Below are 25,806 nucleotides of genomic sequence, written 5' to 3'. Positions count from 1 at the left end.
TTTTAGTTTTTTTAAGTAGGTTCCATGCCCAACATGGGGTTTGAACTCACAACTCAGATTAAGAGTCGCATGCTCTACTGACTGAGCCAGCCAGACGCCCTCTTTCTAGTGATTTTTGATTGGATACAGGCATTAGAAATACTAGGTAGTTGAGCTTCTGGGTTTTGTTGTCCTTTGAAAGGTGTTGAATTTTGCCCTGGCAGGCTGCACACTGTCTTGATTCTTGAAGGTATGTTTCAGTGTCTGTTGGGACAGGCAGGAGGCAGCCAGGATGGCTCTACTGCTGAAGCTTGGATGTTTTTTGTGGGGGAAGTCTGCTTTGAATGTCCGTGGTGTTTTTGGGTTTCTCCACCCTAGCTGATTGGAGCACTTACGTTTCCTGGGTGCTGTGCGAGTTCTAATAGCTGTTCAGCTCCTAGCTCCTGGCGCATGCTTTTTGCCTCGCCTCCCACAGGGACCTGTACCCAGCACTTGGGCAGCTTAGTGTTTGGCCAAAGAATCAAGGGGATTTCTAGGTGTAGGTAATGGAGCTCCTTCTGTGCAGAGCTCCCTCCTTTCTGTGGCCTGCCTTACCAGTTCCAGCCTGGACCTCCCATCTCCATCCTCCCCACTCAGCAAGACCCCTCTGTTGTGTTTGGGCCCCCTCTCCCCACACTGGACTGTGGAAATTGTCTCCAGATAGAAAGCCAGAGTGATTGTGGGGCTCCCCAGGTTTGTTTCCTTTTTCTCAGGGATCACAGATCTGCACGGCCTGTTGTCTTGGGTCTGAAAACAGTGCTTTTGTGCAGCTGCCCAGTTTTGCTCACGGTGCGTGAGGTAGGTCAGTTACGAGGCACTGATGTGATAAGCTTTTAAAAGTATGTGTTTTTATCCCTATCCCACAGTTATTCTTCACAATTGAATTAAAGTTTCAGACTGAAAAATTTCAACATTTATTTGGATCTTACACGAGCAAATTCGTCGTGTTTGTAGACAACTGAATATGCTATTTTGGCTTGTAGGTTAAAGCAAGTGTGTGTGTGTGTGTGTGTGTGTGTGTGTGTACATGTTATGTATGTACACTCATTTTGTCATGACATATACTGTCCACTAACTAGAAGGGAATAAAAAATCTATTTGTCCTTATCATTAGATAATTTACGGAGCCCTAATGTAGTTTGTATCTTATTTTCATAGTTTTACTTTAATATGTATTTCTTTAACACCCGTGGAGCCATGCAGTGTGCTATGTGCTCGGGATATAAAAACGAGTAAGAGAAATTGTCGAGCAACAGCTCTAGCCTGTGCGGTGATTAGACTATTCTTTATTTCTGACTCATGAGCCCCTCATTTTAAAAATACTTCTTCCATCCTTACTCCCTTCAGCTCTCTCCCTTCTCAACCATTTCTTCATATTCTAAATATTCCTGATAGATTCAGTTCATTGTTTCACTGAACAAATATTTGTTGAATGCAGGCCACGTGGCAGGCACTGTTCTTGGTACTGATGATACCTTGATGAATAAAACTTTTGTCATGGACTCCTATCCAGTTACCCTCTTCATCACAGACCTGTGTTTGTAGCCATCATTTAAGTGCAGTCGGCTCTTACTTTAACATTCTTCTCCTTTGTTATGGGTGTGCCTCGTTGCAAGCGATCTTGGCACATTTTCCTACATAATCTTGGTTGCCCTCCCCTCCTTTCTCAGGGGAGTCTATCTCAGAAGCTTGGCCTCCTAAGAGTTTCCACATTTTGTGGATGTTATAGTTTTAATTAGCTTGGATTATTTTCATTTATTTTTGGTCTTTAATACCGTACTTTCTCTTTAAAATCAAATGTGGTTTAAGATGTCACAAGGATGGTCCCCTATCAGCGTATTAACAACAAAAGAAATTCAAGCTAGCTACAGGCAGAGCTACTTGTGGGTTTCACATCCGAGATAAATAAATGGCTTTTTTCTTTGCCGAGGGTCTTCTCCTAGGCTTTTCTCTTTGATGTGTGCTCTCTGTGTCCGGCTGCCTGTTTGAGTCTCGCCATCTCCCAGTCTCCCAGATCTGTTCATGGAATGCTTCTCTGAAGAATCACCGCTAATTTCTATAGCGTTATGGTCCCTGGTTTAGGTTTTTGCTGAAACATCGTAACTGGAGTGGAATGAGAAAGCTACTGCTAGTTGTTCTTCCTTTTTCTCCTCCCTCCCTCCCTTCTTCCTTCCTTCCTTCCTTCAAAATTTTTATGAATATTCAAAAACATACTTATGGTAAAAAAGCTCCATATAGTTCAGAAGGATATAAAAATGCGCACAGGACTCCACTTGCATACTTTTTCCAGCTTACCTTTTACACTATTTGGCAGCAATTTAAAATACTATTTTGGTACTGAACTCCAAATAATGATTATGAAGATAATTTTGAATTAAATATTATAAGACTTGATACTACAGCATGTATTTTGACACATTCTTGAGCTAAAATATTAAAGCTCATTTTTAGTTTAGTTGGACAAGGATTACATATAGCATGGTATAGATAGATGTCAGGTTAAACCATTTGAAATGGCTGTTTTGTAGGCCAGAGGAGGTCTAAGATTAGCAGTTTCCTACAGGTCAGCCTAATACTTTATTAACATCATAGGATGAACTGAGTCCTTGTTCTTCTTAACATTTGACTTGAAAGGGAAGATGCAGGGGCGCCTGGGGGGCTCAGTCAGTTGAGCATCTGACTTCGGCTCAGGTCATGATCTCACAGCTCAGCTCGTGAATTCAAGCCCCGCGTCGAGCTCTGCGCTGACAGCTCAGAGACTGGAGCCTGCTTTGGATTCTGACTCCTTCTCTCTGTCCCTCCCCTGCTCATGCTAGTGCATACTGTCTCTCTCTTCTCTTTCTCCTTCAAAAATAAACATAAAAGAAAGGGAAGAGGGAAACTTTGGAAAGACTAAAAACCGTGGCGATGGGCCTGATTATAAAATCAGGTAAAGAAGGAATTCTCGTATTAGTTTGTCTTCCTGGATGGAGTCTTGTCATAGGAGAAGAATGAATGAATGAATGGATAACTTAAATACTTGTGGGAGGAAATGAAACTTGAGTATCTTTCTGCATTGCACGCATAACAGTTGAACTCAGAAAGGAGACAGTGAGCATGTGGCAAACACACCTATATACAGACCATAGTTACGAGGCCCCATCACTGGGACTGTTAGTAGTTGTGATAGATGGTATAGTAAGTAGCTAAAAAAAAAGTACTATAAGTGAAAAACATAAAGTGATTTCTTGTTAGTCCATGTTTTGATTACCTACAGCAAAATTTAAAAAGAACATTGGATTCTTTGTCACCTAGCATACCACCCTTATGTACAGGAGTGTGTATTAGTGTTTTAATAATAATAAAAAGCCCCAAATAATTAACCAGGAAGGCAAATCTCTTGGGGGGAAACCAGCCCTATGGTGTATTGTATAGTCACAATTCTAGCTGAGGTTTGGGTTATGTGCCACTTGGATTAGTTGGAAGTAGCTTTCTTTCATTAAGTTAAGCAATTAAATTGTTTTTTAGATGATGTTCGAAGCCGCTTTGGCATCGTCTGGTGGCCTGTTAGAAATGCAGACCCTCAGGCCCTACCCTAGATGTACGGAATCAGAACCTGCATTTTTCACAAGATTCAGAGGCGATTTGTAAGCACATTAATGTTTGTGAAGTACTGTTCTAGATCATGGGTGGCATTGTCACCTCCAAACAGTGTCACGTTAACCTCTCGGTGCTTGGTGAATTTAATGCACGCAGTTAATCCGTTAATTGATGGGATCTAGATTGAGAAAATGAAACAGATATTTTGGGAGGATAGTTACAATAATCAAGCAGCAGCTGTCAGTTTCTTTGTATTTCTTTCATAGCTATCTGGATGTCACAGAATTGTCCATCCCTTCCTCAAAGTGTATCCTTGAGTCTGATTGTACTCACGCGGGATGATTTGTTGATATTTCGTGATTGTGAGTATGTGTGCGTAGGTGTGTGTGTACATGCCCGAGGCAACAACAAAGTATACAAATTAAAGGAGTAATGAGATTTTGATGAGTCAAGGATGGTAATCTATACTGTAGCATATAAAATAACTGAAAAGTGGGGGCTCTGGGTGGCTCAGTCTGTTAGGTATCCGACTTCAGCTCAGGTCGTGATCTCAAGGTTCATAGGTTCTAGCCCCGCATCGGGCTGTCTGCTGTCAGCACAGAGCCTGCTTCGGATCTTCTGTCCCCACCCCCAGCCCCACACATGTGCTCATTCTCTCTCAAAAATAAACATTAAAAAAAAAAAAGATCTCTAAAAAGTAATAAAATAATTTGTGTGTCTGGGAGGTATAAAAATCTCAGTCCAGCAGAAGGTAAGAAAGGAACATGAAATAGTTGGAGTAAATAGAAGGGTTATAAGTGTACATACATAAATGAAACCCAGGTACATACTGTTTACAAGAGACAAACCTAAAATGTAAGGGAATGGAAAGTTGGCAGCGAAAAGTGGACAAAAGGCATACCACACAAAGAATGAGAAAGTGTGGTGTGACCATATTAAAAAAGGGAAGCATTATTGGAAATAAAGAAGGGCTGTTGATGATGATAAAAGGTTTTTATTTCAGTTTATCTATTTATTTTGAGAGAGAGAGTACAAGCAGGGGAAGGGCGGAGAGAGGGGGAGAGAGAATCCCAGGCAGGTTCTGCGCCCTGTCAGCATAGAACCCCACATGGGGCTCGAACCCATGAACCGTGAGATTATGACCTGAGCTGAAGTCTAGAGTCAGACGGTTCCTGACCGAGCCACCCAAATGCCCCAGGATATTTTTAATACACCTCTCTCGCTAACTGATAGAACAGGACGAGAGCAGAAATAGAAAACCCACATAAGAGAGGATACTTAATAAAATTAGCAAACTCAAAAGATAGGAGCCGGCCTCGTTAGCCAGTCCTGAGTTGAAGGAGATAGCACTAGATTTACACCTACATTGATAGAAAAGCTTAGAGGCTGTAATGAAGAACTTGATGCCAGCGCATATGAAATGTAGACGAAGGAGCCATACTCTTAGAAAAATAACAATTTACCAGACATACCAGGAAATACAAAATTTGAATAGTCCTCTTAAAGAAATACAACTTTTAAGTAATTATTAGCTTTTAACTACCCACAAAGGAAATTCCAAGTCAAGATGGTTTCATCAGTGAGTCCATCACAAAAGGATGATTATGACCAAATTGTGTTCCAGGAAATGCATAGTCGGTTTAACATTCAAAAATCAATCTGTATATTTTACCACATTAACAGTGGATCAGAAAACTCATGTCATTTCAATGGATGCAGAAGAAGCATTTAATAAAATTTAGCATCCATTTGTGAGGGAAAGGTTTTAGCAAACTATGATTAGAAAGGAACTTGATTCATTTGTTAATGGTCATCAAGGAAGAACAAAACCTACATCAACCGCAGTACTAGAGATACGTTGAAAGCTTACTTTCTGAGATTGGGAATAAGACAGGAAAGTAAGTACCTGTGTCCCTCTCTGAGCACCGCCGGGTTTGAGGGACAGTGGCAAGAAGAATGAGGTGGGGGGAAGAATAAGGAATGGGAAGGCGAAACTACCGTTCAAACGTCCAGAAGTGCTAGTGGCTATGGCAGCCTGTTACATGATGCCGATACATTCATCATGGCCAGAAATTCTGTCGAGCAGCACTGTTGAAGAGAGACGGTGTGCAGTTTCAACCACAGTGCCAACATAGGTTTATTTGTTTTGTGATTTTGGTGAGCTAATTCTAAACCATATACGGACATGCAGAGGACTGCGAATAACCCAAACCATTGTTGAGGAAGTACAGAATTCTCTACTGGATATTAAAACTTGTAAAGCTGGTTCTTGCACAAGGTTGAAAGAAATCTAGGTAGGTCTGTATCCAGTAGAATAGCGTAGAGAATCCAAAACCAGATCCAAGCGTGCACGGGCATGTGATTTATGATACACATGCCTTACAGAGCAGCAGGGAAAGTTTGTCTTTGTAATAATTGGTCCTGAGTCAGTTGAATGTCCGTTATGGGGGGGATGCAGCTGAATTCCTGTGGTACACATGCACAGAAATCAAATCCAAGAGCACTGCCCATCTAGATGCGAATGGTGAAAACTCACCTGCTAGAAGATAACAGCATTTCTTGATGACTTGGATATAAGGGAACATTTCTTAAACGGACACCAAAAATACGAATTCTAAAGCAAAAGGTGATGAAATTAGTAGATTGTACTCATCAAAAAAACACCCTTAAGAGAGTGACCATGCAGACCACTTACAACCGACAAAGGGCTCGTACCCAATATGTGTTAAAAATAGGATGTTTTAAATTTTAGAAATGTATCAGGAATAGTCTTTCTTGATAGAAAAATGGAAAAGCAACCTAAGTGGATCTTTAAGCGGCCTTCAATAGATGAAAAGCTGCTCATAGCCACCAGGAAACTTGTACACGCTCATGTGTTGGTGGAGAGCCACCACATACCTCCAGCAGTGGCTGAGATTAGGAAGACTGAGGGTCCCAGGTGTCAGTGAAGGAACAGAGCAGAAGGGACTTTCATAAACTTCCAGGGGAGAAACGGAGCAATTAAAAACACTACAGAAGTTAGAAACTACAGCGATTAGAAGAGCAACAGAACAGCATCTGTGTATGTGCCAGAAGACCCTTAACAAGACTCGTCCTAATGACACGGTTCATAATAGCTCTGAACTGGAAATAATCCAAGTGTCGGTCGCAAGTAGGACACATGGGTTACCATGAAGTAACGATCATGACCAAACTGCAGTTTATAGGCACAACGTGAAGTGAACAAACCCACTTATATAAAGTTACAACTAATCTGGTTTTGGAGGTCAAGATAGCAACTTTGGGGTAGAGAGAATTGGGTATTGATTGAGAGGGGTCAGAGAGTGATGGGGGGGGGGTTTCTGGGATGATGCCCATGTTTCTCCCCTCTCCCCTTTAACAAGTTCAATTGATAATTATTTAAGCTCTATACTAATGATTTTTATCCTTTTTTTGCTATATTACAATAAGTGAGTTTAAACCTAGTATATAATGACACTGGTAGTAGAAGCAGAAGCTAGTATTTTGTAAAGTACCAAGATCCATTATTTGTGTTTTCTTGTGTCTTACTTTTTGAAAACTTCATAATAAACCTAAGGGAATAGGGTTAGTGTAATAATATCTCTGTTTCATAGATAGGGAAGTTAAGACCTAGAGTGGTTAAGTAACTTGCCTTTCAGTGCCTTAGTGTTTTTACTGTTTATAAGAGCTATTTATATATCAAAGAACTTAATCCTATTTATATATATTTAAATTTATTTATATTCCTTCCCAGTTTGTTTGGTTTTTGTATTTTTGTCATGTAGATGTAAAGCCTCCTTTTCCCCCCATTATTTGACATTTAGGTTTCCGTGTTTTTTTGTTTTTTTTAAAATGGTTGCGGACAATACCAGGATAAACATTCTTCCGTGTCTTTGTGCACGTCATCGATTATATCCTTAGGCTAAATTCCCAGTTTTGTTTTGTTTTTTAGCTGAACAGAGTTGTTCCATGTATCTGAATGGACTGTATTTTTTTAGTATGAGTAATGAAATGTTTAGAAAATTGCCCCATCTATCATGATAGTGGCATTGTCCTTTCACTTATTCAGCAACTATTTATTGATCGTGCCCTGTGGGTCAGTTAAGGACCTCAGGCTGTAACGGAGGGGACAGAAGCTAAGGTCTAAGAGCCGTGCCAAGGCAGGTTATGTTCCAGTTTCAGTAATGGGGAGAGGACTCGAGGTTTGCTGCTTCGAAGAGTCACTCTAGCATTTTACTGAAGGGATCCAGAGCTGCAAATGGGCAGAATAAAGACAAAAAAGAGCTCGTGGGGATCTGTTGTAGTCCTCTGAGTGAGACAGGGGTTCATGGAGATGAAGAGAGGGGCTGTCAATCTGAATGTTCTACGGGAGGTGGAGGCAGCCAGACTGGGCAGCTGTTTGCCCGAGGCTGGTCTCTGGGGGCAGAGAACTCCGACCGCAGGGGCTCTGGTTCCGGGTGACTGGGCGGAAGGCGGCGCCGCGTGCTCTGGTGGAGCAGAGAAGTGGCACTTGTGTTTGGAGGGCGCCGAGCTTTGCTCTCTCCGGTTTGGGGAGTCTGGGCGACCGTCAAGGAAGAGGCTGTTGGCCCCGCGAGAACGGGTGCTGTCCCCACCAGCCGTTACCGCACGGCACAGGGCAGCATCGTGGCCGGTGTGGGCCGTTCGTGAGCCGCCAGAGCTGTTCCGAGTATTTTACACACCGTCCCCACAGCCTATGCACGTTTGCCGAAACGAGGCGCGCAAGGCCACGCGGTCGAGGAGCGTGGAGCTCGGGTTCCGAAGTGCGGCAGCCTGGCCGAGCGTCCGGGCTCTTTACCGTGGGGCCTGCGCTGTTGTAGGTCTCAGAAACAGTGCTTGAGGAAAAGTACCCAGGTGCTGAACGACACGGCCTGTTGTCTGGTTGGAGTTAGCTGGTTTGTTCAGGAAGGCGCGCACGGGAACTCTGGGCCCTCGGTTTGTTGGCCAGGGTTCGGCGCTTCACCTTTTGGCTTTCGTCTGAGATTACAAGTGTGGTTCAATTTAAGAAGAAAGGTCTTCTTTTCAAGGAAGAATGAACTTTTATTCGCCAGCTACCCAATGCTTGTACGGACCAAGTGTTCATTTTCCATTTCTACCGTGAAGATCGTGACCGTGGTCCCAGCCTTACCTGTGGGATGATTATTGGCCGTTCGTACTCGCTTGCGGGGAGCTTGCGGGGTCTGGATCCTCTCGGGACTGTGTCTGAAGAGTTGGAGGAACCCAGCATCCTGTGAATTTGTATCCGTGTATTTGTATGCTCAGCTGTTAATGACCCGTGTCGGTGGTGAGCACCTTGAGGACAGATCTTTGGCTTGGTTTGGGGGATGCTGGAATATTGATCGCGTACACCCGGTGGGTGCGAAGCGGCATCTCAGGGGCGTTCCTTTGAATTGGTTTCTGTGTCTACAGCCGCAGCACCCTGAACACGCCCGATCTCGTCTGAGTTAGTTTCTCTGGAGCTGATCCACTGGAGAGGCCCTTCTCAGAAAATCAGAGATTACTTACTTAACTCAAAGTTCTCGATGGAAACCTCCTATGTGAAAATAAGTATTAAGGGTTGTTACTCCTAGCGGTTTATGAAAAGACAAGATTTTCTCTTACCACAGATTTATAGACACGTTAGTCACTGTATTTTATCCCATTGAATCTAGAACTGTTGTGTTGAGTATAGTTATTTGTTTGCAGCGTGTGGTTTTAAAAACTTTTACTATTACTGAAACTCCCAAATCCTAAGGTCCTTGTGGAAAGGACTGTCAGCTAGGTCAAAGGATGGGGACACTGGGATATAAATACATCCTTTCAACCTCACTTACTGTCTTCTCGTAGGAGGAGAGACTTCAGCATGCAAACCTTCATCTGTTCGGCTCGCACCGTCATTTTCATTCCATGCTGCTGGCCTTCAGATGGCTGGACAGATGCCCCATTCACATCAGTACAGTGACCGTCGCCAGCCAAACATAAGTGACCAACAGGTTTCTGCCTTATCTTATTCTGACCAGATTCAGCAACCTCTCACTAACCAGGTAAGTGCGTGCTGTTTCAGAAGTGATTTGTTGGGAGTGTGGCAGAATGGTAAATAGGCAAAAACGGCTTGACGGTTTTCACTTTTTCGTGCCATACACGAGATTCTGGATTGACGAGATAGGATGTCAAGAAGTTTGCGTTCAAGTTTGTCAGCTTTTTCTTTTTTCTGTCTCTTCCACTTGATTAAAAAACACTTACAAACCAACCATAGCCACATTCTCTCCTTCTGTAATAGGGAGGGGAAAAGTTCATTTTAAAGAATGTCTGTTAAAATAAAGAAACTGAGAGCTTATTTTTATAGAAAGGTGGTTAAGGAGAAGAATATAAGAGGAAAACAGGTCAGATTCCAAACTTAAGCAGAGCGGATTTTATGCCATTATAAACAACTTCAGCGCGCAGGCATTGCAATAAATATGAAACTCCTTAAAATGGAGAAGAGAAAAATGTAATGCAAATTAACCGCACTGGTCATTTTAATATTCAGACTAGAGATTTCAGCAGTTGTTTATAAAATGGACAGTGTAACAGAATAAATGCAGAAATCTCTTGGTATGCACACATACACGTGTGTGTTATGTACGTGTGTGTTTTGCATATTTCCTGAATTAACTGCATTCACTACATTGAATTTTGGTTTGGGGAGAATTTTTGTACTGACTATAGTTGTGGTAAAGTTTCTTTCCCCACTTAGATGGAGGGTGTGATGACCACTGAAAAAGGCCCTTAGGAATTTGGGTTGCCCCTGTTTTTTAGGCCTTTTAATATATCAGGTGATGATCAGAACCTTGGGAAATTTCAATATATTTCTTACACTGGATTATTTATTTCTGATTCCCTAGTATGTGGTTTTAATGAGCACCTGGCTCCAGTTAAGTAACATCATGATGAGGGGACACCCTTGTATGTGTTATAAGAAGAATTTTGTCAACAGTTGAGCTGGCTTTACATTCATAAAATATATATAGCACGTGAATAACATTCATAGTTAAGATGAATTATGGCAAGACTTAGGAATTTGCTTTATGCAGTAAGTTGAGAAGTTGCGTGTTTGAGAATTGGAGCACGTGGTCCGAGTGTTCAAACTTGGCAGGTGTGTACCAGAAGACAGCTCTGTGGTACATCCAAAAAATAGGAAAAGCACAATGATTCGTTTGCATTGTGCAGCTGACCCTTGAACAACACGGGCTTGAATCGCGCAGACCCACTTAGATGGGGATCTTTTTGATGCGTACAGCCCAGTACTGTGAATGCATTTTCTCTTCCTTAGGATTTTCTTAATAGCGGTTTCCATTCTCTAGCTGACTTTGTTCATAGTAAGAATAGAGTGCATAATATACAAAATATGTGTTAATTGTTTATTGGCAGACCTTCTGGCTGGCAGTAGGCTAATCAGTAACTAAATTTTTGGAGGGTCAAAAGTTACGTGTGGATTTTCAACTGCACAGGGAGCGTGGCTAGTGTTCCTGACTCCCACGTTGTTCAAGAATCACCTGTACTTTTAAGAAACAGAGTATGTTTGGATTCATTTTCTCCCATGTTCAAAAGCAGCCTGTCAGGCAGGGTGCCTGTTTTTATTGTTTTCCAGCTGAAGGGCCTGAGCTCCCACCTGTGACTTCTCCAGGTGTTGACGCCGTAGACTTGGGGGTGCAGCCCAGGTTCTTTCTTCTTAGACACAGTGCCCTTTCTGTTGTATGACACCTGGCATCTATGGAGGGCTAGAAAAAATCCTAGTCCTTTAGTTGTAGTAGGTAATTGTAGCAGGTAATTCGGTCAGCACAGCACCTGTTTTGAGATACAACTGACATCTTATTTGTGGGTTATTTTAAAGTCAGAAATAATTCACTTAATATTTCTGTTTTTTAGTTACAAGATGTTTTTAAAGGATTCATATGATGTAAAAAGACTGTCTTTTTAAATTTTTATTTATTCAGTTTTTTTAATTTATTCTGAGAGAGAGAATAGGAGAAGCAGTGAGAGAGAATCCCAAGCAGGCTCTGCTGTCAGTGTCACTGTCAGTGCAGAGCCCAGTGTGGGGCTCGAACTCCCGAACCGTGAGATCACGGCCTGAGCCGAAACCAACAGTCAGACGCTTAAGACTGAGCCCCGCCGGGTGACCCAAAAAGGCTGTCTTTTAAGTAACAGTATTCAGCCAGGTATTTCTACCATAGTCCAGAAATTTCTGAACCTAATCAGGCAGATGAGAAGAGATTTTTCTTATAACTGAAGCGTAAAACACTGAAACCGTGGGCTGGTGTAGCATATGGTCTGCAAGTCCTAAGACATGGGCCCGGGGTCTTGACTCACGTAGTTGCAGGAGGCGGCCCCTTCTGTCTGCTCCTTGAATGTATGATGGGGACCTTAGACTACACTGCTCTAAACTTACCTCTGGCTGTAAACTTGGATAATTTTATTGTTTGATTTCTGTTGTTTCTTGTTAACATCCTAGTTTGTTTGTTTTTAAGGTTTATTATATAAGTAAGTTGAAATGAACTAATAACTTTAACGTTTTATTTCTGGTTATGCGAGTGGTGTGTTTTATACAGGTTTTTAAACAGTTTTGTCCAAAAGGTAAATTCAGGAAGCAAGAGAAACGTAGTAAAAGCAATTGTAGAAAAGTATGCTTGGCGTTGGGATTGCTGAGTCCCTTTGTGCTGTTAGAATTTTCACATACCTTGCACAGTCCTCAGACTAGACTAAGGTATGCCCTACCTGTGCTTTTCAGCTGTTTCAGTAGCTCTCAGAACAGCAAGAAAGGCAGAATGTGGGTTTCTAGTTCTTCATTCTATATGAAACTATGAGGTAAATATAAATAAAATGGATGGAATAGGTATTATTAAGCTAGAAGACAATTTTTAAGTAACGTCCTGGAGCTTACGCTGTGTAATCTTTTCAAGAAAAAAACAGTTTGAGCTCCCAGAACTGATTTAAGCAGGAGATGCACACTATGCTTTCCTGAGCTTTGTGATCTGTGTCTTTGCCCAGAGGGGTCCAGGAGCTATGAGCCCTGGGGGTGTGGGTTTCTCCGGCTCCGGGGAAGAAGGGAGCTCGCTCCGGTCCTCTCTGTGCTCCTGGCTTTGTGACAAGAAGCAGGAAAGGGAGAAAAATGTCAAACGCTCAGGATTCAGCCTTGAGTCTAGCATAGATGCGTAACCGAGTGTTTGGAAAAGTCACTTCCTAATTTTGGGTTTGTGCTCTAGCAAGCAGCACGGTATCAAAACACAGAAGATTTGGCTGCCGAGCCTGAAATCGCCGTGAAAGTTAGTGGAGGGAGTGTTACTTGGTTTGTTCTTTCCACATAGTTTGAGCACCTGCTTGTACAAGGTGCCATTTGAAGCAATGAAATGCAGTCTGGTCTGAAGGCTGATTGTTTGTGGGCAGAATACCTCTGGTTTACATATACAGATGCTCCCAAAGTACTGACTTCTTTTGCAAGAAGTATATAAGAAAAGCACGGTGTGTAGAATTAGCTGAGCAGTTTGGCCTCATAGACAGAGTTGGCCAACTGTGGAAGGGGTTGGTGATATTTTATAAAATGCCAAGCACCTAGCGCACACTCCTGTCGAGCGTGGGAAAATCATCGCTGCTGAGTCCAAATTACCTTCTTGTCGAATTTCTTGTATGTCCTGTACATTTGAAATTGTTGTCTTGATTGTGTGATTTTGGTGTTTTTGAGTGAGCATAATTGCTCCTGGAAAGATGGAGTCACTGGTTCTGTTTTTCCCATGTTTGAAATACCAGTGGAATTGTAAATGGACAAGGTAAAAATTTCAAGAAACACAGTCACAGTTTTGTGTATAGCTAATTTTAATAAACCCACATGCTTATTTTGTTGATATTTATTAAGCACAACTCCGTGATGTTGCCCTACAAATAGCCTAAAAGTGACTCGGCCAAGAGGGTAGAATTGAGGCCTTCCCCTGACCAGGAAGGAGCTCCTGGCCCAGTGTTGTGTGGTTCAGAGCCCGGGACTTCGCACGGTCTCAGTTGCCATCTCACAGGTGCCCTTTACGAGCCGCAGAACTCCGGCCGAGCATTTCACGTCATAGACTCCCGTCTCCCACTTGCAAGCTGGTGACAAGAACACTGCTCCCTCTCAGAGGATCGCTGCGAGGATTCCAGGAGAGATGCAGAAATCTGTGTGTGCTTCTGACAGGGCGTGGAGCAAGTACTTCTCTTATTTTATTGTCAACTACTTAAGTCATTCATTTGTTTCTAACCGCAGCAGCTACGCCTCCCGCCAAACTTTTCTTAGAGTAGTAACGAAATACCTCACTGGTTGAGCTTCTGTAAGATCTCATGGTGGGGTTTAGCCGCATTCCAGTGCTCTAAGGATGGTCTTGCCGAGTTAATTCCCTGCATGAGAAAACGTTGCCAGGGTCTTAAAAAATAAAGAAGGAAATATGTTAAGGCAAACCTTTTTCATTATCTTAACTGCTTATAGCATTCATTCACATAAAAATAATTGACATGCTTATTACCAGTATTGTTACTCGATTAAATTACATCTCCAAGGAACAGTATAAGAATAAAATATCCTGTGCATCTCACTGTACCTGCTCTTTATATTTAGCAAGATAAAACAACATATATTTGAAAAATTAAGTAATTTGGATTTTCTTATTAATTGCTGCTATCTTTGCAGACAAATAGTTCTAACCACCGAAGAGTTTTACCCCCTTAAACTTTATTTCGAACTTTAAGGAGGGAAACATCATGAGGACAGAGAATGAATTAATAGCCTACTACAGTAATTCAGTGAAATTACTCTCTGGATAATAGCTTTTTAGAGTTTGAGTATAGAGACAGAGGAAACCAATGTTAATGTTAGTCTTAGAGAAAAGGCACCTGGAAAACTGCCACGATCGCTCCCATCTTGTCTTACCAAGGGGATGGTGACTCTTAAGTCCACCATCACCTTACAGACCAACCCTCTGTTTTGTTGGTGTGGGTTGACGTGGTTAATTATCCCAAGACCCCAGACATTTCGGTGAGGCCTTGGTATGATGCATTTGCTGTCTCTCAGCCCCTCACCTTGACCCGAGTGTCCTCGGAGAGGGGCTGTGCCAGGGGATCTGGCTCAGTCATTAGATTTTGTGGCATCACTGTCTGCAAGAGCTAGACAGGAATCCGCGAATGGCTGGTGATGGTGACTGTAGGTACCTTGATGCACGTCATCGGTTTTGAGGATCTGTTGATGGCAAGAAGCCCTGTTGGGACCACAGTCCAGGATCATGGCACACTAGTGGAGGCATTCCTGGTGTATGTACGGAGGATGCCCCTGCTCTGGTCCCCCTCCCATCTAGCAGGAAGCTCACAGCTGAACTCCGACTAACCTGTTACAGGATAAAAGGGACACCGTTTAGGATTCGAGTGGGGAGGTTGTCAATAGAATGTGGTTGGAATTAGTTTTTAAAAGAGTTTCACGAGCTTTAAAGTGTTCTCTGGAACTTACTTGGGGTCCGCTCCTAGTGTAATTGTAAGTAGAGATTTCGGTATTGTGGATTCGTTGGTTTATTCAGCAGGTATTTATGAAACATATCGTATGTGCCCACCACTGTTTTAGGCAAAGGGAATAATACACCACTGAACAAAGGAATCCCTGACTTTATGGAGTTTTTCTTGTAATGGGAGGAGAAGGGGAAAAAACTAGAACCGGTAAATGCGTAAATATAGTATGTCAGGTGGCGCTAAGTGCTAAGGCGGGGAGGGAATGCGGACAGTAAGCTCGGGCGTGTTACCGGGGAGAGCATGTTTTGTTAAAGAAACAAACGCAGGTTTCCGCCTTGCTTACGGGGCAGGTGTTTGTCAGAAGGCAGGGTCGAGGGTGTGGGGGCTGCACGTCTTAGTGCCGGGCTCCAGTCTTGCCCCGTGGCCGCCTTGCTTTGTGGTGCCAGCGGGTCCTGACACCATGTCCTAGGAAGCTGAAAGTTGGGTTTGTCTTTGCCTTTGCCTTTGCCTTTTGTCAACCAGATCGGGCTTTAGGAATAATTCAGAAGAACTTTTTCCTTGTATGATGGAGAAGCCCTCTTGGGCAGTGTCGTGTGTGTCTCCTGGAGTCGTGGGTGTGTCTGTGATCCCACTTTAATTTGGGGAACGGGATCGAAAGTCACAGCCGGCACATTATCTTCTAATTTCACTTCTTTGTTCCAGTGGTCTTCATTGGAATCCAGGCGAAAGAGATAACTGAGAGAGAATGTATGATCTTCTAATGTAGATGTCTTTTTTTTTTTTTTTTTTTAATACCTGTACACAGGTTACAGAAGAGAGGGGATTTATACCAGTACAGTATAGTTAAAGTGCTAGTCTTTTCTGTCTATTTAAAGGTGATGCCTGATATTGTCATGTTACAGAGGCGGATGCCCCAAACCTTCCGTGATCCAGCAACTGCTCCCCTGAGAAAACTTTCTGTTGACTTGATCAAAACATATAAGCATATTAATGAGGTAAGATGACTGATTTCTTTTAATAGCATATCTTGCAATAGAGCAGGGAAGAAAAGTTATTTTGTGGCCTTTTTAAATATACTAAACTTTATTCCCAGTGATTATAATATTGATGATTATTGTGTAAACCAGAGTGTTAATGATTTATAGGTAATATAATTGTGTAAAAGAAAAAAACTATATTAACAAGGACTGCAAAAAATTAAGATAATTGTAGGATGACTTCCCTTTTTTCCAAGTTGTATTTAATATATGCTGAGATCATGTTTCTGTAATAACTCTTCTGTAAAGCAAGAAAGGAGAAAAGGAGGGAATAATGACACTGTAAAATTATGCACATGTTAGAATTTTGTGTAAATTATTATATGTCTTTCTGTTTTTGCCATGGATGTCAGGAAACTCAGTGAGATCTAATACCCAGTTAACAGGCATTTGGCCTACTTTATTTGATAGGTCTCTATTTCTGTGGCTTTAAATTGTCTTTTAAATTTTTATGTGTGTGGCTTTATTGTAAATATTTGAAAGCGTTTTTGGTGGGTGTAAGTAGAGTAAAAAACATAGCACTTGGAATTACTCATATCACCTTGGCCCTCTGGCTCCAAAAATTATTTTTCTGGTGTCTTAGGCCTTTGGCTTGATTGCCATCTGCTTCTAGCCACAGCTCTAGCTCCAATTAATTATGAAATGAGCTTTTCTGGAGAAGAGTGGATGTGTCTATGCTTCCTTTCCTCCTCATGTGAGCCCTGTCTCCTTTCATACTAAAGGCTTGCCCCGTTCCAGCTCTGGAGCCATTTAACTAAAAGCATGTTCTTATGCATGTGTACAGTTTATATCAGTTTGATGCTGTTTAATGCCAGTATAGTTGTATTACTGTGGCAGTGTGGCAAGATAAGATTAGTATGCACTCAATGATGAACATTTCTGCGTTGGATTTTGTACACAATGTGTTAGAAAAGATGTGCCAAACTAGTTTTGATTATCTGGAAAATTGTTAACGGTTTATTAATGTCAGTTTGCTAATATCTGGGAGATTATTAACAAAGCTGCTGTTAACCTGTGGTAAAACCAGAGTTTCCCAGTAGCTTTGCTGAAGCAGGTTTTTAACCATTTTGGCACCTTGTAAACTAGAATTTTTCTGGTGTTATTCTGTGCAGTGTAATTTATAATTTCCTCAGTTACCAATTACTTGAACTATTGCCTAGTCTACCTGTAATTTTTTAACTGGCTTTAGAAACAATTTTGTAAGAAAAATAGATAGAAGGAGAAGAACTCAACTGTGATCAGCCACAGGGTTTACGGCCCTTATGGGGAAGGGGAAGGGGAAGGAGCGGCTGGCTTTCATTAGTTGTTACGTTATTATAGGCTTAAAAACCGGAATGTCTCAGAGGGCCTTTTGTATTAGGAAAATTTTAGTTCACACCCATCTAAACTTTCATTTTTAAAACCTTTTGTCTTAAGACCAAATATAAAATTGGGATGCAGGAAGTTGATAGGATGAAAAAGCTCTTTATTTGGTTTGGCATGTGTTGATTACATCAGTATCTACACACACACCCCCCTCCCTGCCCCATCCCTCATATTATACTCGTACAAGCTATGCCATCTCATTGTATACAAGTTATATCCTAGTTTAAGAAATCAATATAAATCAGACTCTGTTAGTCTTCTTGAATGGGATACTTTGACTAGTCACTTAGCATCTGTTGATAAGATGTATAAACAATATAATTTAAAGGTGAATTTCACCGTAGACGTTTTTCAATGGTTATATATCAGTGTCATTACGTAATTCAGATAGCAACTATAGAAAATTCTTTATTTCATTTTTTTGTATTTGTTCTAAGGAATAAAAATTCATCAGTTTCTTCCTGATGGCACATTTGTCTCACGTATACTCTTGATCTATATCTCACACACACGCACGCACACATGGCACCTCCTCACCCCCAAAGATTTAAATTATACACTTAACACCGGTACATTCTCATTTCAGGTTTACTATGCAAAAAAGAAGCGAAGACACCAACAGGGCCAGGGAGACGATTCTAGTCATAAGAAGGAGCGGAAGGTTTACAATGATGGTTATGATGATGATAACTATGATTATATTGTAAAAAACGGAGAGAAGTGGATGGATCGTTACGAAATTGACTCCTTGATAGGCAAAGGTTCCTTTGGACAGGTAATTTAATGGAAAATGCTGTATTTCCTAAATTAGAGCTTCTTAGTGAATCATGTTGTTATGCCTTTTCCTCAGTAGTACACTTTCAATGTCTGTAAATAGATGTAAACAACAGATATGTAAGTATTTGGGGTTATCATGGTCCTTCAAAGGCAGTAAAACTGCATCAGCTCTAAAAACTCCATTAGACTTTCCATGTTTACTTTCCAGAGCTATCAAGTACTTACCTTACTGATACATGAGTTGATCGGAATCGCTAACAGGTAGTGTTGCCCATTTCATGTGGATTGTGTATGGTCTCTGGATGATTCTTCACTACGGATGCAAGAGATAATTACCTTCCTATCTGATATTCCTCTTCAAAAAGAAAAGAGTTCGGTTGGCACAGCAGGTGCCCTGCCACTTTTTTAGAGGCTGGGAAAGCCAGGGGCTGTGTCCTGGTTTTTCTCTCAACTTACCTTCTGTTATCAGGCCTTGAAGTGGGCACATGGTCTTCAGGGTTTCCTCTTCCCGTTCTCACAGTACCAGCACGGCTGATACTGTGACTGTGATGGAAAGGATCAGTCAGCAGCTTCTAGCTTCTAGCAGCTTCTAGCAGCTTCTGGCAGGAAAAGAGAGGAAGGGGCTCCCCAACAGAACTCGGTGTTTCTCTTTATTCCTGGCCTCGTCTCCACCCACAGCCCTTCCGTCCTCACCTGCCCACCCAGCCTCAGCGCAGAGCGCAAAACCCTAAATATGGCGGTCTCTCGCATCAGTTGTGCTCAGACCGAGAGCCATCACACCTTCGTCTTTGCACTTTTAAGAAACTTTTTCTCTGGCTGTGGACCTGCCCAGCTAGCTGCTCCCACTTGTCAGTCCTGTCTCATTGAGTCCCCAAGCTCCGTTTGGTGTGAGGTGTGATTTACTGCTGATCCCAGTCTCCTTTGCCTCCCGCCCTTTGTGTGGTGAGGCCATTACTAACCTGCAGTTCAAACACTTCTTTGGACTTTTCAGTGATGAGGATAGAATGGGTTTCAGAATGACTCTCCTGAACCACCTTTAGAGAAAAATGGTTTTGTTTTGGGGCCTTTTAAAACTACGGAACCCGCGTGCTCCTATTTGCCCATTCCTGCTCTGAGAGAAGGAAAAATAATGCCTTTTTTTCAGCCTGTGCATGCGTCTGATCACACTTAGGACAAAAAATGTACTGTGGGCCGTTAGCAGCCACCCAGAAAAGACCCAGAAAAATCTTCAGCTATTAAACCTGTAAGGAAATACGTACAAGGTTGCTAGGAGGCCTCTGTAATTCCAGTGTGGCTCTTCAAGGCCCTGGTGCCACCTGTGTATAGTATCTGCCCCTTCCCGCTTTCAAATTCCAAGTAGTTGCAGTGCTTGTAAAGAACTCAGGGACCTTCTCCTTGATTTGTAACCTCTTTTTCTTTGAGTTAGGGGTTTCTCAGTGTTGGGGGAGTCCCTCTTTATGAAGTATTACTTCTTTTGTCAGAAGCAGCTCCTTCTCTCTCAGGGTCTCCTAAGGAAAGGCGTTTTAGTAAAGCCGCACGCGCCCTAGATCCAGGGGTTGCTGGGTCCACCTTGAAAATCACACCAGCTACTTGGGCAGCTGCCTTCAGTAGGACGGTTTTCTAACCCCTGTGTTGTTCACCGTGGAAATGGTGGCCATGCAGCCGACTCTCTAAACTTCGTTTTCCATTTTGGTTTTTTGGTTTTCCCTAAATATGTAGTCTTTGAGTTCAGAGTGACGTTTTTCTCCTCCCCTTCACTTTGATTTTCTCATACTTTAATTCCTAAGAGCAAGTGAGCATAGTTAAACATTTGAAAATTGAGACCCGTTGACCTCAAACTCCATCTCATCGGGTTAGACTGATGCCTGCCTTAGGCTCACGCGTGTTCAGGTTCAGGACCCGTCACTCACCAGGTAATGTCTTCCATACTGACTTGATCAGATTTTCTCTGAACTCTGCCGGATCCTTGTCAAGTAAGGTGCTCCTTCATTTCTTTAGCCAATGGTTAGGAGTCTTGATTGCACATTGAAATTTCCCAGGGAGCTTTGGCAGGAGGTGGGGGGGGGGGGGGGACGTTGGGGGGAAAGGAGCTGCTACCTGGGCTGTAAACCAATTAAACCAGAATCTCTGTGGCTGGATTCTGCGCGTTTGTATTTTTTCAAGCTGCCTGTTGAATGTGTAATTCAGGGTCGGAAACCATTGCTTTAGCATTTAGCCGGTTAACTATTTGCTAAGTCAGTAAATAGTTGGGCCCGTTAGTGGCCTTTGTCCTGGAGACCATTAGGATCCGGGCGTAGAACTGCAGCTCTTGGTGCCGTCAATATAGTCAGTGAAACAGAAGAATACCAAAACCGCTTGGTCAGATGTTTATGGGGGTAGCCTCTGATTTTAAAGACAGTAGACACTCTTTTTTCTAGAATTGGATGAAACCAGAAATAATTGCATTTTTCATTCCAAGTTTGATTTAAAAAAATTTTTTTAACAAGTTACTTATTTTTTTGAGAGACAGAGATGGCGCAAGTGGGGGAGGGGCAGAGAGAAAGGGAGACACAATCCCAAGGTGGCAGCACAGAGCCTGATGTGAGGCTGGAACCCACGAAACCGCGAGATTGTGACTGGAGCTGAAACCAAGAGTCGGACGCTTAACCGACTGAGCCATCCAGGCACCCCTCCAAGGTTGATTTTAATTGGACCATTTATAATACACCATTGACAATATATTTAACCTTGACTGATGTAAATCTTCATGCATTCCATTCTCTTCCTCTCCTCTAGTGGTACTCAGCCTCCAAATTGGAATTACCTGGAGTTCTACCTACATCTATCTCCAGGCTTTCTGAATATGCTAGAAAATGTATAAAAACTCTTGCCTATTCAGATTGTATGTATTATAAATATAAATTAACATTTAATCAGATGGCTCTTTCTGATTTGTGGATAGTTCTCTTTTATCAATGTATTGATTTCCTGAGTTTTTTAAATGTTTATTTTGTGTGTGTGCGAAAGAGATAGTACGTGAATGGGGGAGGGGCAAGGAGAGAGGAAAAGAGAGAATCCCAAGCAGGCTCAACCCTGTTGGCCCAGAGCCCGACTTGGGGCTTGATCTCACACAAATCGTGAGATCATGACCTGAGCCAAAATCAAGAGTTGGATGTTTCTGACTAAGCCACCCAGGTGCCCTGATTTCCTAATTTTTATGTAACTCTCTTTGTTAATAATGTGAAACTCCTTTTAAGTGAGTAAAATTAAGATGAGAGGTGTACATGGTGATTTGCTTATGAACACTCCACTTTCCTTAGCATTGATTCCTACTTTAAAACTATCAAAATCCACTAATTGTGGCTTTTACCTTATATCATGGAACTTTCTGAGTAATTTGTATTAGATTTATTTTTTTAAAGTAAACCTATTCTTTTGTTATATACCCGTGTTTGTGAAAGTCTAACTTAAGGTTGGGAAGCTTTCTGCATTTTTCAAATGACTCAGAACCTTATTTTAAATATTTTACCTGAGGGGTGCCTGGGTGGCTCAGTCAGTTGAGTGTCCAACGTTGGCCCAGGTCATGATCTCAACAGTTTGTGAGTTTGAACCCCACTTTGGGCTTTGCTCTGACAGCGTGGAGCCTGCTTCAGATTCTCTGTCTTCCTCTCTGTCTGCCTCTCCACCACTCATGCGTACTCTCTCTCAAAAATAAATAAACATTAAAAAAACTTTAAAAAAAAAATAATTTACACATATACTTGAGATTTAAACCAGGTTTTTCTCCCATTAAGAGGTTAGGAGAATTGTTTTATAGTGTCATTTAGTAAAAAAGGTAAAAAAGCAAAGCACTTGTCATGATGTAAATTTGTTTCTGGAGAAATCTAGCTTTTGTTAAGGCAGTATTGTGGATATTTAGAAATACTGTAAGGATACAAAAGAAATGTAACAGAAAAGATTGACTTAAAGTTGACTGTAAAGTAGTAAATGGATGAGACTGAATGGAAACAAACAGGACCTCATCTTAGGGAGATGAGAAGAATGAGAATTAGGTAAATATACAATTAAAGTTAAATGTAGAATGTTGTGCAGTTGTTGCCATTAGTAGAGAATTATTTATCTTTTTTCTCTTTTAGGTTGTAAAAGCATATGATCGTGTGGAGCAAGAATGGGTTGCCATTAAAATAATAAAGAACAAGAAGGCTTTTCTGAATCAAGCCCAGATAGAAGTGCGACTTCTTGAGCTCATGAACAAACATGACACTGAAATGAAATACTACATAGGTAAACAAACAGGCACACAAAGCCATGTGCCCTCACATGGGCCAGAAGTTTGAGTTCATGGTTGTTTTTGAATGAGAATATGTTAATTTTTAAAGTGATAGGTTAAAAATTCAACTGTTTATTTCTGTTGGAGGGCATAGATTTTTGTCGGTTACTCGATCTGGCAGTAATATTCTAAATCTTGGGGAATGTGCATTCCTCGTGGTGTATAATTTAGAAACACAAGAATAGTATCATGTTTTGCAACTTACTAGTGCCATTTGTTTGCTGTAATGATGCACTTTATCCAGGGGTCCTCTTTTTAGCAACTTTAACTGTTTCTCCTACCCTCAGAAATCAGAAGTAAGCCAAATATATTACAATAATAGAACTAGTTTTGGAATGTCTGAGACTCATTCTCAGACTCCTCCTCAGGCTGTTTGTCAGTTTGACAGCATTAGATGCTGTTAAGACTTATTACAACAGAAAAGAGGTAATAGCCACTATTTCTTGAACTCCTATCATATTCCTTGTGCTTTTCTTCCATCATCTGTAATAGAGTAGTCCTGTAAGGAAAGCGGTGGGGTCCTTAGATTATAGACTGTGTTTACAAAGTGTAACATACCCAGGATCCCAGGGGCTCTGCAGCTAGCATCTGAAGCTACCTCTGCTGGAATCTAGACCCTGTGTTTGTTTCCTTGTCTTACAGTGTTTTTCCTGAAAACAAAAAAGAGAAAAATTCTGAAAATAGTGAAGTCAGTTGATATATGGGCCCAACAACATTGAATATACCTTGTTTAATACTGTTCTCAGTCAAATCTAAGATGCCAAGGATTGTAAGATCCCATTATTCTATGTGCCAAGAAACAAATTGCTACCAAGAGTAAATATAAAATACCATCAAGTTTTAAGATTGAGACCTTAGGATCAACTAACTATAGAAGTTTCTCTAGGCATGTATACATAGCAACTCATTTCCAGAAATGCTGGCCTGACTTGATAAACATGAGGTTAAATTTTATTTAACAAATATCTTTTTATGAATAAGTGGGCATTATGATTCTTTAGTGTGCCCAAAATGGTGGAAACAAAAAATGAATGTTTAAAGATGTAAGGTTCAGATACCAAGATCAGATTTCCTTTATGAAACTGCCTTCATTCCCTAGTGTTACAGTAAAATGACCTTAATATTATTAATTTTTCTTAATTTCTTCTCTGTAGAGAAAACCTGATATAATCCATAGTAATAACATGTCTATTTAAAACCTTTTCCTTTTTTTTTTTTTTTTTTTTTTTTTGTTTATTTTTGAGAGAGAGAGAGAAACACAAGTGGGGGAGGGGGAGAGAGACAGAGACAGAGAGAGAGAGAGACAGAGAGACAGAGCGACAGAGACACAGAATCCGAAGCAGGCTCCAGGCTCTGAGCTGTCGGCACAGAGCCTGATGCGGGGCTGCAACCCACGATCTGTGAGATCATGACCTGAGCCACAAAGTCGGATGCTTAACTGACTGAACCACCCAGGTGCCCCTAAAACCTCTCGTACTCACTGAACATTTACTGTTCGGTGTCAGTTATAACTTGTGTAAATTTGAGCCTGTTTTCATTCAAAGGGCTTAGAAGCTCAAGAAGGACATTTGAAGGATACTTGACTTATAATCTGTGAACATCTTCCTCCTCACTCTTGTGTTTTGTGTTTTGAGTGTTTGCTTAAGTAGTAGAGAAAATGTTGATGGCATTACATTTGAATTCTGTCTTATGGAAAGAAAACATGGCAAATTTATAGTAAGCATTCAATAAATGTTAGTTATTCAGTTGTATATAATAATGGCTGTCAATTTGTTTTTAATAAACTGACTTTAATGATTATTAATGGCATTAATTATTATAGATGCTTTTGGGATGCATTTTTTTTTTTTAAGTTTTTATTTAGGAAGGTGGTGAATGCACAGTGTCTCAAGAAACTGAGGCTTTATATTGGAAAACAAGCAAAAACTTTAAAATTAGACATAGCCCTGCCAGGAGAATTGATACTTAAAATTTAAGATGTCTCAAAGTCATATTGCTCTTTTGTGATGTCAGTAACTTCTTTTTGTTTTGAAGTAATTGATAAGAATAGTTTATTCTAATAGTTTGTAGTCCTAGGTCTTTGAGACTTAAAAAAAAAAAAAAGTCTTCTTTACCGTGCAGCATAATTGCTCACGTGGATTATTTGGTATCTGTCATGGGTCTAGTTAAAATTCACTTTAGGTTTAGAACAAAGTCTTGCTGACCCTCAACAAAGTTCAGTTAAAAAGATAACACAACTGTATCCCCAAAGTTCGGTGAAAAAGATACATAAATATACTTGTGTTTGAGCTTTCTTTGACAATGTCTTTAGTGCTCAGCCCATTGTAGTTAGTAAATGAGTAATGAATTGGGAAGTCAGGTGGAACCAAGTGGCTTGATCTTCCATTCGAAGAACTTTGTAATCACAGAGTTTCTTAAAGGAATTTTTGTAATTACACTGGAATTTTGACATCAGTTACTTTCTACATTCTTTTTGTGGCTACTGCTTCATCAAATTAAAACTCTTGACCAAGTTGCTGGGGTGTCTTCTTGCCCGTGGAGCTCTGTTTATAGTATTAAACCTATGCACTTCACTGATTAAGAGCAGATATTATACATTCTTTTTTTTTTTTTTAATTTTTCTTAATGTTTTTTTATTATTACTGAGAGAGAGAGAGAGAGAGAGCGAGAGCAAGCAGAGGAGGGTTAGAAAGAGGGAGACAGAGAATTCAAAAGAGGCTCCAGGCTCTGAGCTGTCAGCACAGAACCTGATGTGGGGCTCGAACCCACTAACAGGGAGATGGTGACCTGAGCCGAAGTCGGACGTTTAACCGACCGAGCCACCCAGGAGCCCCAGATGTTATACATTCTTATGTAACCTTTAAGGATTCTTTTTATTTTCAGAGTGTTGAGTTGTACTGTAGACTCCTATAGAGCCGTTTAGCATTTGTATTATTTATCCCAGCTTTGGATTGTTTGTATCAAGAATGATGTGAAACCAGTGTTGACGGGCCCTGCTCCTGGGGAGGCCATTCAGGAGCACACAATGTATCCCCCATTTTTGGGGACCAGAGATTGAATACCATCATAGTTACTCCAGATAGATCTGTAGAGAAACCTGTTTTTTTTATGAAACCAAGAGACCAAAATGAAGGTAACCTTGACAGATGGTTGTTTTATGTCATTCCAGTTGAGTAACAAGTGTTCAGCTTGGTATATATAAGAATTTTATAGTGAAGGGCAGCACTTTAT

The 25,806-nt window shown here is 41.2% G+C and overlaps 1 protein-coding gene across 9 annotated transcripts in view; it reads left to right on the top strand.

Annotated features, from left to right (window-relative positions):
- DYRK1A (dual specificity tyrosine phosphorylation regulated kinase 1A) overlaps window positions 1-25,806 on the top strand; it is a 147,866-nt gene that overhangs the window by 98,172 nt on the left and 23,888 nt on the right. For 6 of the 9 annotated variants that reach the window (XM_042954398.1, XM_042954390.1, XM_042954394.1 and 3 more), the window contains 4 exons: window positions 9,442-9,638; window positions 15,963-16,082; window positions 18,076-18,264; window positions 22,382-22,529. In XM_042954398.1, the coding sequence (XP_042810332.1) occupies window positions 9,519-9,638; window positions 15,963-16,082; window positions 18,076-18,264; window positions 22,382-22,529 (577 nt within the window). In that variant the 5' untranslated portion in view covers window positions 9,442-9,518. Of the gene's footprint in view, window positions 1-3,525; window positions 3,645-4,739; window positions 5,496-9,441; window positions 9,639-15,962; window positions 16,083-18,075; window positions 18,265-22,381; window positions 22,530-25,806 lie in introns of those variants that run through there. The other 3 variants (XM_042954396.1, XM_042954397.1, XM_042954395.1) reach the window with 3 other exon arrangements.

This window comes from Panthera leo, chromosome C2 (assembly GCF_018350215.1).
Source record: "Panthera leo isolate Ple1 chromosome C2, P.leo_Ple1_pat1.1, whole genome shotgun sequence".
Taxonomy (NCBI): Eukaryota; Metazoa; Chordata; class Mammalia; order Carnivora; family Felidae; genus Panthera; species Panthera leo.
The sequence above is the reverse complement of the archived record's forward strand: the minus strand, read 5'-3'. Positions and strand labels throughout refer to the sequence as shown.